Source organism: Ixodes scapularis, unplaced genomic scaffold (genome assembly GCF_016920785.2).
Source record: "Ixodes scapularis isolate PalLabHiFi unplaced genomic scaffold, ASM1692078v2 PGA_scaffold44__24_contigs__length_19508400, whole genome shotgun sequence".
In the NCBI taxonomy this organism is placed as follows: domain Eukaryota; kingdom Metazoa; phylum Arthropoda; class Arachnida; order Ixodida; family Ixodidae; genus Ixodes; species Ixodes scapularis.
The window spans coordinates 10,033,467-10,048,498 of record NW_024609873.1 but is presented as its reverse complement, the minus strand read 5'-3'; the positions used below and the strand labels follow the sequence as shown (position 1 = coordinate 10,048,498).

Below are 15,032 nucleotides of genomic sequence, written 5' to 3'. Positions count from 1 at the left end.
TGTCCTGCCCCAGACTAAAACGCAATAACACAGTTTGGAGTAAAATAAAGCTTAATATATATATTTGTTTAGCCACAAAGGTATGAAATTTCTTATTTTATAAATACATCTGATGGCTCGCGATAGCTCAGAGCTCAGCTTATTTATGTGCGTGTTTCAACTTAACTCCCGTTTGAACCACACACCAAGAAATGTTTGTTCTGTAACCTCCTCTATAATTCTATTTTCGAAATATATTGTCACCTTAGTGTTGTCGCACCTATTAACGGAAGTGAAAATTATATATATATATTTTTACTTTTTGTTGCGATTTATTATTTTGAAGCCACGTTGATAGATTGTCAAGATAATTATTTGTCATGGATTCTAAGGCCGCTTTAGAGGCGAGCAAAAAACAGGTTAGTATCATCTGTGTACATGACAAGCTCAAGGGATCCCAAAATATTTGTGATATCATTCACGTGAATAAGAAATAAGAGGAGGCCCGAAATAGACCCTTGCGGAACACCGTACTTTATTTTAACTGTATTAGAAAAATTGTTGTTAATATAAACATACTGCATGCGATTTTGAAGCTTAAATAGAAATATGTCATGTTGGATCATATCGAAGGATTTTCTAAAATCTAGAAATAAGCCTAAGGTGTATAATCTATTTTCAATATTGTATATAATTTTATCCTTTACTTCTACAAGTGCCTGCTCTGCAGATTTAGATTTTTGAAAGCCATATCGACATTTGTTTATTACATTGTGCATGTAAAAATATGTCTAGTCTAGAATTTATAACCTCTTCAAATATTTTTTTAGAAAATTGGCAAAATAGAGATTGGTCTATAATTCTGTAGATGTTCCCCGCCACCCTTGTAAATTGGAGTAATTCTTGCAGTTTTCAGTCTGTTAGGAAATATTCCAGTTTCTAGAGTACGATTTATTACATGCGACAAGATCTAAGATATTCGTTGGGAGCCTTATTCGCCAGGCCTTGGCTTGAAGTCGTCTACGCCAGCTGCGGCCTTATTTTAATTTTAATTATAAGCCCTTCTACTTTATATCGCGTAGTTGGTAATAGTATTATCGTGTTTGATAAGGAGGTCATTTCGTCTGTGACACAGAATTGCGAAGTGTCTTCGTGTTCTGGTGGTGAACCAACGTCAACAAATTGCAGATTCATTAGATTCGCCATTTTTTGTGCACTCCCGTTCCTGCCGTCGACAGCGACACCTTCCGTTCCTTGTACACGTATTTTCCTATCAGTAATTTCGTTCACAGTTTCCGATATCTTTCTTGGGTCATTGTATATCCTTGAATATATATTTTGATAATATTCGGATTTTGCTTTTTTAAGCTCGGAGTTCCATTTATTTGTTTTTCTTTTTTTTTTAAATTCGATGAGAAGATTTTGGTTCCTACATTTTAGAAAGTTATGGTACATTCTATCTTTTATCTTAATACGCCTGTATAAGTCATTTGTAATCCAAGGTTTTCGGACATTATTTTGACGACTATTTACTTAAATAAGTAGAAAAGCAACGTCATAACAAAGCTTATATTTGTTTGAAAAAGTGCATACTCAAAATTGGGGTCATGTTCCGAAAGGACATTCCCCCAGTTGGTTTGCTCGAGCAGGAAAGAAAAAGTTACCAGTGATTATTAATTTATGCATCGCGAAAAGTAACTATCGCGTTTTGGTGTATTTTTGCCATGAAAGATAGATGTCGGGCAGAAAACTGGCATCTGGTCGCCTATATCGTGTGTAAATACGCCAGATGTGGCTTCCGTAGTGTTGAGATTAGTTATACATACATCTATTGAACTAGAAGTTTCTAATGTCACTTGAGTGGGCAGTGTTACAGCGTTAGTACATCCCCAAGCAGATAAAAGATTGTTCATCTCAATTACGTAACTATTACATTTTAGTAGGTCGATGTTTGTATTACCTATAATTCAAAAATAGTTGGGAGGTCGATCCAAGAAAAGTTATAATTCTTCCAAGAAAAATTTCCTGATTACCAATGGGGGGTCTATAAATAACAGTAATAATAACACTTTTGCATCTAAAACAAGGCTTTCAACGTGAGCTGTGATCACAAAGAAACTTTCAACAACACGCCAAAAATATTTTGTTTTAAACTGATAGCAACATTCCCTTTTTTTAAATTTTCTCAGCCTAAACTGGCACATTTATAATCTTTAAAGTAAGGTGGCTCAGCATGTTCGGGAATCTAGGTCTCATAGAAAAGTAATGCGTCAAAGCGCATGCTCAAAGATTAAAAAAAAAATGTCCAGGTCGTCACCTTTGTTATTTATACTGCTGTTGTTAACGTGGATTGCAGAAAAACTACTCTCAAACTTACGGAAAGTGAGGTTAAATGATGTGTCGTCAACATATCTACATTCTATCGGATGTTTCATTTATTAAAAGTATAATTTGTACTTGAAATAAGATCTACGGAAAAACCGAGATTACCCCGTCATTTATTTCTACGTCGTCGCGGTCAGCAATCCAGATAATAGGTGAGGTTTCATTTTTTTCGTGCCTATACCCTTCCTCCCGATGACCAAACAATTTTTCATCATACGGCACGTTTTCGAGCGATCGCTGCTCCCAGATTTTGTTTGCATAGTCGAGTCAGGTGCTCATTCATATACACGGGGGATGCCGCACCAGCAGCACCGAGATATTTTTACATTTTGGCATCAGAGAGTTTCTCTTCCTTCGTTGTACAAGACGTACGATAATGTTTTTTTTCTGTCGGTTTTTGTGTAGGCACCTTGTGACAGAGGTCAACGCCCACGTCGGTTATAGGCTCGCCTAGAAGCTCTGCAATCTGCTTTACAATGGTGATGGGATCGCCTACTTCTGGCGCTCCTTGGATTTAAATGTTATTTGCTTTTTGGTATTGTTCTATTTCTTCCAACCTGCTAGTTAGCTTGCAGTTCTCAGTTTCTAAATTTTTGTTGTTTTTTGCCAGTGTTTGTACTTCCCTCCATAGTTCCTTAATGTCGTCAACGACTTTTTTCAAGTCATCGCATGAATTGCGGCCGTAATTTACGCTTTCCTTTAGTCCTCTTAGTTCGATTCTCATTTCCCGTCGTAAGTCTTCAAGAACTTTGATGAAATCTTTTGCATCTTTAGTCATCTTGAGATGCGGATGGGGCCAAACGACAAAACATAACTTCACAAGACTACTGATAACCCAAAAGAGGGTTATTCGAATTGATTCAAATGTTTCTTTTTTGCATCATTCTAATAAACAACTGCACAAGTTTTGGTTGCTGGTAACTTATGATTTAGCCTTAAAACACAACAATACTTTTTCATTTCTGCACTGTCACGTTTAACTAGGTTAGATCGTAAATACCTTACCCGCCATGGCGAAACCTGGAATGTTTTAACACCCCGTACTAATTATGGCTTTACATTATTAAAGTATGTGTTGCCGTCTTTACTGAATGAGCTTGAAGCAAATGATGAGTGTATACTTGGAAGGTCAAATCGAATGTTAGCAGACATAATACTACAATCCCATTTTTTATCTGATACCGTGTAGTGTCACGCATGTGTTCTGAATTCGTTTCTATTTGAGTGGCATATGTATTTTAGTTATCTTTATACATAAACCAGTATAATGATTGGAGTGGCGTTCTGGTGCATATTTGATTGTCTGGGTGTACTGTATTTCTATTTTACGCTGTTATTCCACCAAGGTGTGTATCGGAACTAGGGCCTGATCAAGCTGCAGTAGAAGCTTTTTGCCTTCTTTCCCCTTTTTTTGATGTAAAAAGGAAAATAAAAGATCATTATTATTATTATTATCTCCAGCAGAATAGAAAAGCCGATGTGTGGATGAGATATATCAGACACCCAAATCATGTGCATCACCACATGCCCAGGCGCGTTACGAAAAGCAGTCGAGGCCTCAAGGAGCACGAACTCCGCAAGACACTCGAAGCGCTCGCCTACACTTGAGTCATGTATCCTCTCCCATACCCTACGCTACCCCATACGCAAAAAATAATTTGGCAGAGACACGTAACACTTCTTACGTGTAGGAATAAGGGCGCATTCCAACAAGTAATCGGTCCTACAAGGAGCACAGCAAGTCTTCCTTTTCCACACGGTGCTCCGGCGGTAACATGACGGTTGCCCACTGCGCAGGCGGGGCGAACCTCGCGGGCTTCACGACGTCTTCCGTGAGGAAGCATCTGCGTTGTTGCACTTTTTGGTGTTTTATTTCTGATGTGCGTCCGCTTAGGGCTTGAGGGCCCCCGCCACCTACCGCGATGAAGCGTCTGCGTTGCTGTGTTTTTATTTATTTTTTTTTTATTTATGATGCTCGCCCGCTTTGATCTTGAGCGGCGCATACTTGATGATGTATTATATGACCATCTTTCGGGCACAACGCCGACGCCTTTTCGCGTAACGGGGCAAGTAAGGCATTCGCCTTACAATATCAAAATTATACTTCGAAAATGCACGGGACTTGCCCTGGGGTTCCTTGATTCACACGCAGAGCGAATATACAATCAACTCTTTCTCCCCCCCCCCCCCCCCACTTCCAACAATGCTAACGTCAATTTCGCTGTTTTTTTAACTCTATGAAGGATTGCGTCACTATCCAACAACATCCGCAACACCAACGCCTGCAGGCATCTTAACAGGGGCACATCCTCCTCCTCACTCAGCAGTTGTACGTTATGTCCAGACCCCCACCCCTCCCACAATCCCCCGCACCCTGTGACTCGCTTCGCCGCATAACCGCCGTCTCCCTCCCGCAGAACATGTCAACCGAAAACCACTAACCCCGCCGCCAGGCCCACGTTCGCCGGGTACTCGCCCGTACACCACCAGACATAGACGTATGCTACTACACAGACAGACGCGAGCAACACACCAGCCGAGAGCAGAAGGGCAGTAGTCAGACCCCGCTCTTTCTCGCCCCGTGACCACGTAGGTGTCTCCTCCCCAATGGCCGCCGAAATTCTGGCCACTTCCGAAGTCATTAAAGAACACATGCGATCAAATTTTCATCCTCAAACACAACCAGGGAGCGTGCAGCAGCTTTCGAGACAAGGACCTATCGTCCCACACACACTTTACACTACAGAAACACATTCACTTACACCCCAACGTATATGTTACTGTCGAGTCGATACCGACCTACCAGGGCCTGAGAGGTAATCAAATAGCCCACGCGCTCTCCCGAGCGAAATCTAATCTGGGACCTCCCATACCCTGGCCGAAACCCTCTGATGCGAACACACACCGAAAACAAATGTACAAGGAGCGCACAACCATACTACTTAAACTCAAAGAACCCAAAACCACTCTACACCTTCCGTCACCTCGATTTAGCCGAGCCGACAGCACCCGCATCATACGGGCGCAAACACGAACCCTCATGGCATCACGTTACACCCACTTCCTGCCAGGACGTTTCGGTCGGCCAGTATGCCACACTGTACCGGTGACCCATCCAATACACACTACCTGTTGGACTGTACCAAGGAGAAAGTGAGAAAGTGAATTTGCCCACAAGTGTCGCGACATCAGGTCATGTGTCGTCAGTTTCCCGCTAAATTTAGCGGGGAAACTGAATTGCTTTTGAGATCACGTGAAGCCAATTTTCCCGTTAGATGTAGCGGATAAACTTAATTTGTTGATAGCTGACGTGACACCAAATCACGTGACGTCATTTTCCCCGCTAAATTTATAAAGGAATGGAATTGCTGTTTAGGCCACTGAGCGTCCATTTTCCCACACTTCTCACAACCTCCTCCTTTCCGCCCTCCCCCTCTCCCTCCCCTCCTCCCCCCGCCAATGCCCTCAGTGCTGGAAGTGTGCATTTCGTATCTGAGACAGAACTGAAACGGAAAGGCCGATTGCGGGCAACAAAACGTATCAAGGTTTCTTCAGTTATCGCTTTTTTAACGCGTAAGTGAAAGGGTATTAGCCACGAAGTTTGCATATCTAATGATTCTTATATCTGCATGACATTTTGGAGCGGTCTGTTGAGGCAAACTGGCGTCTGTTTAAGGACAACATTGCAACATTGATCACAAAGTACGTTCCCCTTCGTGTTGTAAAATCGAACTCGAAATCCCCGTGGTTCAATATTGCACTAAAAAGGCTAGGAATTAAGAAAAATAATTTTTTCAGAACAACTAAACTATATATATGCACTGACCGTTGGACGGCATACCATTTTGAAGCCGAGGCATTCAAAATGGCGATCAATGCTGCAATATATATTTATATATTTTGTTTAACTCAAAATCCCCATTTTTGTTTATTAACTACCCAAGGCAATTTCGCAACGTATTAAAATCGAAAACTAAGCCTATAATACTGAATAAAACTTAGAAATGGTGAAGAAGGGGCAATTTCCTGTGATGACTGTGCCTATTTAATGAAAGAATGCTTTGCCAATGCTTTTAGTCAAGCCATATGTGCCAGGCATCCTGTTCTTCCTCTTACTAATTTTTCGCCAATCTTTCCTTTTGTATTTGATTCCGCTGTTATTTTCAATATTATTGATGGTCTCAAGTTGATGTCAACTTCTGTCACTAACCAAATTAATCCCAAGTTTCTTAAAAAAACACTAAAATGTATTCATCAATCATTTTGTTAGCATTGTTTTAATAATCGCTTGATCATGGTGTTTTACCTAAAAACTAGAAAGTGATGAATTGGGAGAGAGATTTCCTTCTAATTACCAGCCAAACTCTCCTACTAGCATACCCTGCAAAGTCATAAAACACGTAATCTTTTCACAAATTTCACGCTTCTTAGAGTCTGACTTCTTTTTAGCTCTTTACAGCATTATTTCACAAATCATGTTTGTGTGACTCCCTGCTTTTGATTTTCACTCGTAACCTCCACTCAGCTCTTGATCCTGGATCTCAGACCAATTGCGACTTCGTTGACTTCTCTAAGGCTTTCGGTAAAGTGTCGCATAAACTCTTAATAAACACGTTTAGCCTACTCAGTATCGACCCAAACATTTTAACTTGGCAAGAATATTTTGACTAATCGATCAGAATTTGTTACTGTTAATAACCAAACTCAAGGTGGACCCCCGTTAATTCCGGTATGCCTTAAGGCTCTGTCCTTGGTCCTCTCTTACGTTTTTTTGAATATTTATGACTTACCATCTCATATTACCTCGTTCATACACATGTTTGCCGATAATTTCGTTGTTTATCGCTAAATTATTAACGACTCTGATGTTCTCATAATCCAGTTTGATTTCACCGATATTTCGACCTGGTTTGACACGTGCCAGATGAAGCTGAATATTAACAAATGTAAAGAGAGGTTCTCGTAAAATTTCAGTTTTCCCTGCTTACCGATTGTAAAATAACGCTCTTGAAGACGTACCATCTGACAAATACCTTGGTGTTCATATTAGCTCTGATCTGTCATGGAAGTTTCATACCCAATATGTCATTAACAAAAGTAATCGCGTGCTTGGAAACCTATGACGTAACTTTCCCTCAGCTCCATCATCGTTAAAATTATTGCTTCACAAAACAGTAGCACGCCCTAAGCTCAAATATTCATGTTCGGCCTGGGATCCTGGTACATAAATACTAATTTCAGCACTCGAAGTCATCCAAAACCGTTCAGCACGCTTTACACTATCCAACTATCATCGTACATCTAGTGCGACTTCTATTAAATCTAGTCTCTCATTGCCTCCCCTTTCCATCCGAATTATGATTTCTCGTCTGTGGTTCGTTCATAAAATATACTTTAACAATTCCATACAAAAAGGCCAGCTCATCAATGATCCCGTCTACATATCTTCTCATTTTAACCATCACTGCAAAACAGACGTACCAACATGCAAAACATTTTTTTTTTACAATTCCTTCGTAGCAAAGCTTCTTCTGAATGGAACCGCCTTTCTCGTGGATTGCGCCCATCAATGATCTTCCAAGATTTAAGGAAGCACTGATGTGTTATTATTCATCTGTTTGAGCCGAATTTGCCATTTCGTAACGTTTTTGATCCCGAGTAAACAATTAAAATTGGAGGCAAGATTGCTCCAGGTAGCAAGTTCGCTATTTTATACTAAAACAGCTACAAAAATTACAAACCGCTGTTTTATTCATAAAAAAAATGATCCATAATATTTTCTGCTTCTTGAAAATATATTAACCGCTTAAGTGAAACCAACTGTCGTAAAACATGGGCAAAATTTAAAAAAAAAAAATTAAAAATAATTTAAACGTTTTATTTTTTGCATTTTCGATGTTCTTTTTGTGAAACTGTTTCTTTCCAAATATCTAAAAAGACAGTTTTGTTCATCGGTCAATATAGACCGATCTCACTCACATTCCGCGCTTGCATTACGCTGTCAAAACTGTAGTGTATAGGAGGGAGGGCGTTCGATCCCCACACCTGCCCGTTTCGATCTGGATGAGCGTCGTACCGGCGTACGGTCGTGTATCACTACTGCGTGGTGCACGTTAAAGACCCCAGGCTGTAGCGGTTGTACCGCACTGGTTAAATTGATCATCTATAGCTGGGAGACAAGTCGCCCGTTGAGGCAAACTAAGTTCTAGGCTGTATGAACATACACACCAGCCCAAGTTTTTAAAAGGCGGGCCCAGTTCACGAGCCAACTCGTGCCATTTCGTGCTTGCGCATACCCTTAGGCGTGTCATCGCTCGTGCAGAAGGACAACAGCTCACACGATGCATGGCGGCGGCGGTGGAGTAATGGAACTGGCTTTGAGATCGGTCTCTTTGGGCACTCTGATTGCAGCAGTTTCGTGGACGTCACATCGCCTGGTTTACGGGTAGAGACAAAGGAAGGCCCTAGCCTTTCATAAACATACCTCACTTACTCACGCCCTAGCCTTTAGCCGACCGCCAGATTTGCTTGCGCATATCGAGTAAGCGAACCTGGAAGTCGACCAAAGGCTAGCGCTTGTCTCAATGAGGTTTGCTTGGGCGTCGCACCCCCTCCTTCCTCCTCACCTTCCACCGTAAACCAGGCGATGTGACGTAGATAAAAACGCACCAATCAGAGTGCCGAAATTGCTTTGTCGACTCACTCCACATGTTTGTTTTTTCTTTTCGTACGCCCCCGAGCGTCGTGGATCTGAATCTCCCAGCCCGACGAGGAGCGTACCAGGTCGTTGAAGAAGGGCGCCAGCACTGTGCCCAGCCGGCCCACCGTCAGACAGAATCCCATGGCCACGGAGCGCACCACGGTAGGGTACGTCTCACTCAGCTGGACCCTGAAGAGGGCGCCGTTCACCGAGGTGCACACTTTGCCCAAAATGATCAGGCACAGCTTGGTCCACGCGTAATCTGAAAAAATAAGGCTCCCACATAAAATGAGTAGACAGTGGCCTGGCCCCCTCCCCCTCCCCCCCGCCCCCCTATATAGGGTGATAGTCCGCTCCTTCAGCGCCAGAAAAATTGACTGCAAGGTCGCCATAAAAAGGACAGGAGAAGCGAAGTGGCAGTCAAGTGGGGAGTGTTTTGTAGTCAGCGCCACGCAGGTGTCGTGATGCGACCTATAATTCTTTCCTTTTCGAATTTCAAAACAAAATATTGAGCGAATATACCCATTTCAGAAGTCCATCAAGCAACATTAGCGGTCGCCATATGTTAGGGCACGACGCGTGTGACTAGACGCGAGTTCACACAAAAGGCTGATGCAACCATTACACTGCTTAGAACCGGCTGCCCTCCGCAGCCGGTCGCAACTAGTCACAAAATGGTAAAACACCGGTCACAGCGAACTCTTGCGAACAAGCGCAAGTGTTTGAACCAGCCCTAAGTGAGGTTGGTTCGTGAAAGAAGCATCTTCCACGGTTGCTGTTCAACGCCTTTGCCGCCTTCAAGTAAGGTCGAACTCGCCTTGGGGCACAAAGAACACGGCAAGCAGGACGATGCCGGAGAGCGTGAAAGATCCGGCGATGGCCCGGCGCCTCTTGCACCATTTGATGAGCACGACGTTAATGGCCTTCACCGGGTACTCGGACGACGCGGCGATGGTGAAGTTCACGTAGGGACTGCCGCCGACACCGGCGCTCGACACGGTCAGGTGGTACCAGAGCATGCTGGACACGATTCTTGAGTTGAGCGTGAAAAAAAAAAAAAAAAGAAAGTGTAGTCACTTACGCAACCCGTAAGGTGAAACTCCGCTACAGCTGAAATGTGACGTCGAAAGCCGCTAAGGTGTCACTTCGGAGCAGATGGACTGAATGAACGCTAAAAGTGGAATCGCGCACCACAGAGTCTGCATAGGCGCTTCGTGTAAAACCGAGTGAAACATCGAACGAAAATTCTATAGCGTTTTGAAATCGATGGGCGTGTTTTAAGTATAGAGCATTTCGGCTCTCTGCGTAAACGAGCGTGTTTTCGTACGTCACTTGGGTACGAATGGTCACACGTGCTGAACGATAAGCGCCGAATAAATAGGGACAATGAAGTAGACAAGACGAAGCGCACCCTCAAAAAGGCTTATTGACACCGACAAATTATTGATATCATCTTTCTGGCTATTCGTTTGGAAAATAATACTCTGTATATGTCAGATGCATTGATGAAGCATTAGCGCACTTACGTTCCCCTTTCTTTCTGATACAAAACGCATCGTAAAATTCTAAGCCAGTTTTAGCTGCGTATTTCCCAAGAATTGTTGTTAGTGCTAATTCTGGGTCACATAGGCACTTATCCTAGTGCACTGCCAGATTGACCGGTGGGGACTGTTGTTATGACGATGCATGCTATCTTGCTACCTTGAATGACCATGCATCTTATCTCGCTAGCCTCTTATCTTGCCATCGGCGGCCCGTGCAAAGATTTGGAGGAGGGCCGAAAATTGCCCGCGTCGATATCCAGCGCGGTCGACGGCGCGAAAGCCCGAAGTGTTCTACTAGCAGCTGTCGGTGTAAAGCAATTGGTCAACTCGCAGGACACACTTGCTGTTGCACAAGCGCCAATAATTACTTATATAAACGATGACAGGTCAAAATGCTATAGAGACCCCTATCTCCAGTCAACACCACCTGATATAATAAAGGCCTGCGAACTAAGGCGCTGGTTCACAGTAAGGTCTAAAACCTAAGAAAAATCCTTTCTTAGTGGAACGTCACTGAAGCCGGATGGCGCGAAGTAAGTATTGAACCCGAGCCTGATGCCGTGCGTCCTTCGACGCGTTCACTGAATACGTGGCACAGCAGAACATTGACGCAGCCCTCGTATCCAATATGCGTCTTTGCACGCTTTCATGGGGATGCACTCACAATTCTAATGCACAGGCTTTCGTTATTTTAGTTGGCGATGCTCCAGCACGTGGTCGTTTTGTTCCTTTGAAGTGGGCTCTATATTTCAAGAACCCCGCGGAGTAATTCAATGGGGCGACTCTAGTGTCCTGAATCAAGAATTTCGAACGCGTCACAACCGCTCGCTTCCGGAACTATGATACGTGAGGCACCGTGAAGGGGAAGAGAAGACGCTGCCGTTTCCAGCATGTGCTAGTCAGTATTTACGGTGGCGTCTGCCTGGAAGACATGCTACAACAACGCATCAATCTTGATTTTCCAATTTTTTTTGGGGGGATGAAAGTGATATGAAATCAAATCTGGCCACATTTTATTTCTATGTCCGGTGTCCTTCCACCGTGGAGCCGGTGCTGTTCTTTTTTTGTACTGAGGGCGAAGATCTAGGGGGGAGGGGGGGGGGGGCAAAATACGGCTTCGGTTTGTATGCTTTTCGTACTCGTTTGTCGAAGCTAGGAAACTGCTTCTGCGATCCGGATGGAAGACGGAGAAATCTTTCTGTAACTATAGGGCCTTCACAGTAAACAGGGTGGCAGTGTCTTTTTTTTAGAAACGCGATGAGATGCCCTAACATTCGTTCCGCTGACGACCACAATGCATTGATGTCCGCGTGGTTGCGTACATGGTTTTCTTCTAACACTGCGATGCAACAAAAATGGGCGTGGGTGACGCAAGCTCGAGACAACAAGGAGTACGCCTTGGTTGATGAGGCTCGAACCCATTCAACCTCATTATCATTAGATGGTCCGCCACCTGACCGCGGTTACTGTTTAATAACAAACCTTGGTAAAAGTAGACTCATACTGTCACTAATAGACCCGACCGCCCTAAAGCTTTTCAAAAGAAATCACATGCCTTTCGTAACACTCCTCTCACATTTCACCTTCGCCGCAGCCGAGCGAAGATTGACGTGAATGAAACTTAGAAAGTTCTTAGGAAAAATAGGCTATGTAGCAGAGTAGCATCTGAACCGCTTCCTGGGAACTTACAGTTGAAGGCTGAACACCGTTGTTGTAGTGGCCCACGTCCTTGTAGAAAAAAGATCAGGTATTGTCGCGCGGCCGATATCCAGTGCCTGAAAATAGCCCACGGGAATCATATAGCCAATGACAACAGAAGAAACGCAGGGTTGGGCATGTACAGAGCACGTTCTTATTATCCGCAGCCAATGAAATCGCGCCGTTGGACGCCCCAAGAAATAAACGAAGCAAGAGGCGTGAACAAAAGAGGCAAAAGCCCTGCGTTTCATAAGATGTCAGCAGCAATCTGGAGCGCGAGTTCATATGCCTTTCGTCCAGGGGTTCGACGATGTCAGTACGCCGAGCTCTTATTGGATGATTGAAAAAATAGTGGGGAGACCTAAATGCATCCAGCCTTGAGGTCTAACCTCTATCTTTCCAATCGAAGCCAATCAAAACTAGGCGTCATTCTGACGTCACCGCGAACCCCGCGCAGACGACTTGCTCTCCGCATAGATAATTAAATTTATAGTTTAGAACAATTTAAGGTTCTACCATGTAATGCGCTTGAGGTATATTTTAACACATAGTGTGTTTATACGCTGGCTGGCCATGAGAGACATCACGCTCGACCGTAACACTGGGCCGTGACACGCAGGTTAAAGCTGTATAAATATTAGACCCTTTAAGGTCATTATTACAACCAGCATACAAGATTACTCTCGACATAGATTGGACTCGGAATCGAGGGATTGCTAGCCAGTTTTTCGTGTGGGCTATGTGATCTGCATGTTAGTGTGATAGTCTAGAGGCGCGGACGCAATAGACATCTTGCAAAATCGAAGCCATCCTAGCGGCGCAGTGCCGCGCAAAGCACATTGAGTGCTAGGGCGAAAAATTCGCAGAGTTAGAGGGACATAATTAACAAAAAATAAAACAGCGCAAAAAAAGAAAAAAAATGGGCGGCAAGATGACGAAGTGTACAAACATCAAGAGTCGGCGCTCTGCTTGTACATTTCTTCTTGTCGTCCGTTCTATTCTTTTTGTAGCGTGAGCTACACTGGCCGAGATCGAGTAGTTTCGTGTGGCTCGCATATTGAGCCGTGCTCCGATCTGCGCAAGCGCGAGGAGCAGTGACGTCACACGGCGCAGACTGGGCGTGCCGGAGACGCCGCCGCCGAGCGCGCCTCGCCGGTCTGCGCATGCTCGTGGAGCAGTGACGTCACACGGCGCACAGCTGGTGCGCCGGAGCCGCCGCCGCCGCGCGCTCCGCTGCTACCGCGCGAGCCTCACGGGTCGGCACATTCCAGAGGAGTGACGTCATAGCCGCGGCAGAAGCACTGGCGCCGCCGCGTGCCCAGCTGTGCGCCTCCGTTGCGCACTAGCCAAGTGTGACGCTGCACCGGAGCCGCTTGATGGCGCCTTTCATTTTGTGCGCATAAGCTCACGCTACGTATATCCTGGCATAGCCGAGCTAAGCCACCGCAATTTCTTTTTTTTTTTTGGCGCTGTTTTATTTTTTTTGTAAACCATGTTGGAGACTTTGAAAACCAATTCGGTTTCAATTTGTCAACTTTAATTCACGACATCCCGTCACGACCAAACACATTGCACGCATTTTTCAGTATGTGACCTTCCTTAAACTTGGTGTTGCCACCAATACGAATAAATAGCTGGGGCACGTTTCTCGTGCTCTCGATGTGCCACAGTTTGTGCGCAGGTAAACAAAGAAAGTAAGAAGAAGAATTCTACTGGGGCGATCATTATGTTCCATCTTTTCAATATCCTAGTCTCAAATGATCCGTGACCCAAGAGTTTCATGCTGCACTCTGGAGCCTTAGTGGCGTCGGCAGGAAGGTAAGGGACGCGGAAGGCCTTACTGCTACTCCTTACTACGTCTAGGCAGGTCTTTACGGCCGCTGGAGGCCTGTGTCCCAACGCGGGCTCTTATCAAGATGAACGAGGCAATACAAGCGAGCGCACCCTTATTTTAATCCAGAGCTGAGATGTACTACTTCGTGAACGCGGGCGATCGACATCGAACACATGCTACTTCTCTTTGTTGCCAAGAAGGTGCCATAATGCAACGCGAGCGGTGTCGCCTTCAGGGAGTTTTGGAAGTAGTTCATTTAAAGTTCTACTGAATAAAAAAAAGAAACAATATCAGGTACTGTCACACTTTTACTCCAATAAGCAAAATGTTAAAACCATGTTTTTTTTTAATCTATAGCACTTATTTGGTCAACCTTAGGGCTTTCATATCCGAGGTTGTCGCCTCGAGAAGTCGAGCAGCGCGAAGCTGGCAGTCGCCGATTTCACGCTCGGCGTGCAATGCGCAACTATACATTAGGAGCGGGGGCTTTACTCACGGTATGTTCGGCAATCGCTTTCGAGTGCCCCAATATTCTGAATTGCAATACCCAAGAGCGCCTTGAAGTTCGAGCCAGAGGAACGGCGCACCAGAGGAATGCGCGGCCACTCTTCCCAGCGGCCCAAGCGCCGACACTGAACAGGATACCGATGGTAACTTCCCGAACTGTTTCACTGCCTTGGCACAGGCTACCGCCCGATACCAGCAGTTTTGCCAATACTATTCAGCCATCCAGTGCCCCGCGCATGTTCGCATGCGAGCACGACAAATGGGAGCCTTGAGTGCAGCCGCTGGGTCTCGCCCCGATCCCCGTTTAAGCGCCGAGAACCTCCTGTACTCACAGCACAGCGGGAGAAGTGCGGTACTACACTCCTGCGCTTTAATGTAGCCACAC

The 15,032-nt window shown here is 44.6% G+C and overlaps 1 protein-coding gene across 1 annotated transcript in view; it reads right to left on the bottom strand.

The window, feature by feature from the left end:
- The window catches only part of LOC8028483 (organic cation transporter protein-like), a 109,472-nt gene that overhangs the window by 13,557 nt on the left and 80,883 nt on the right, over positions 1 to 15,032 (bottom strand). Inside the window, exons 7-9 of the mRNA XM_040205960.2 lie at positions 12,298 to 12,383; positions 9,882 to 10,096; positions 9,145 to 9,326 (exon numbers count right to left, since the gene is read on the bottom strand). Coding sequence (XP_040061894.2) covers positions 9,145 to 9,326; positions 9,882 to 10,096; positions 12,298 to 12,383 — 483 coding nt within the window. The remainder of the gene's footprint in view (positions 1 to 9,144; positions 9,327 to 9,881; positions 10,097 to 12,297; positions 12,384 to 15,032) is intronic.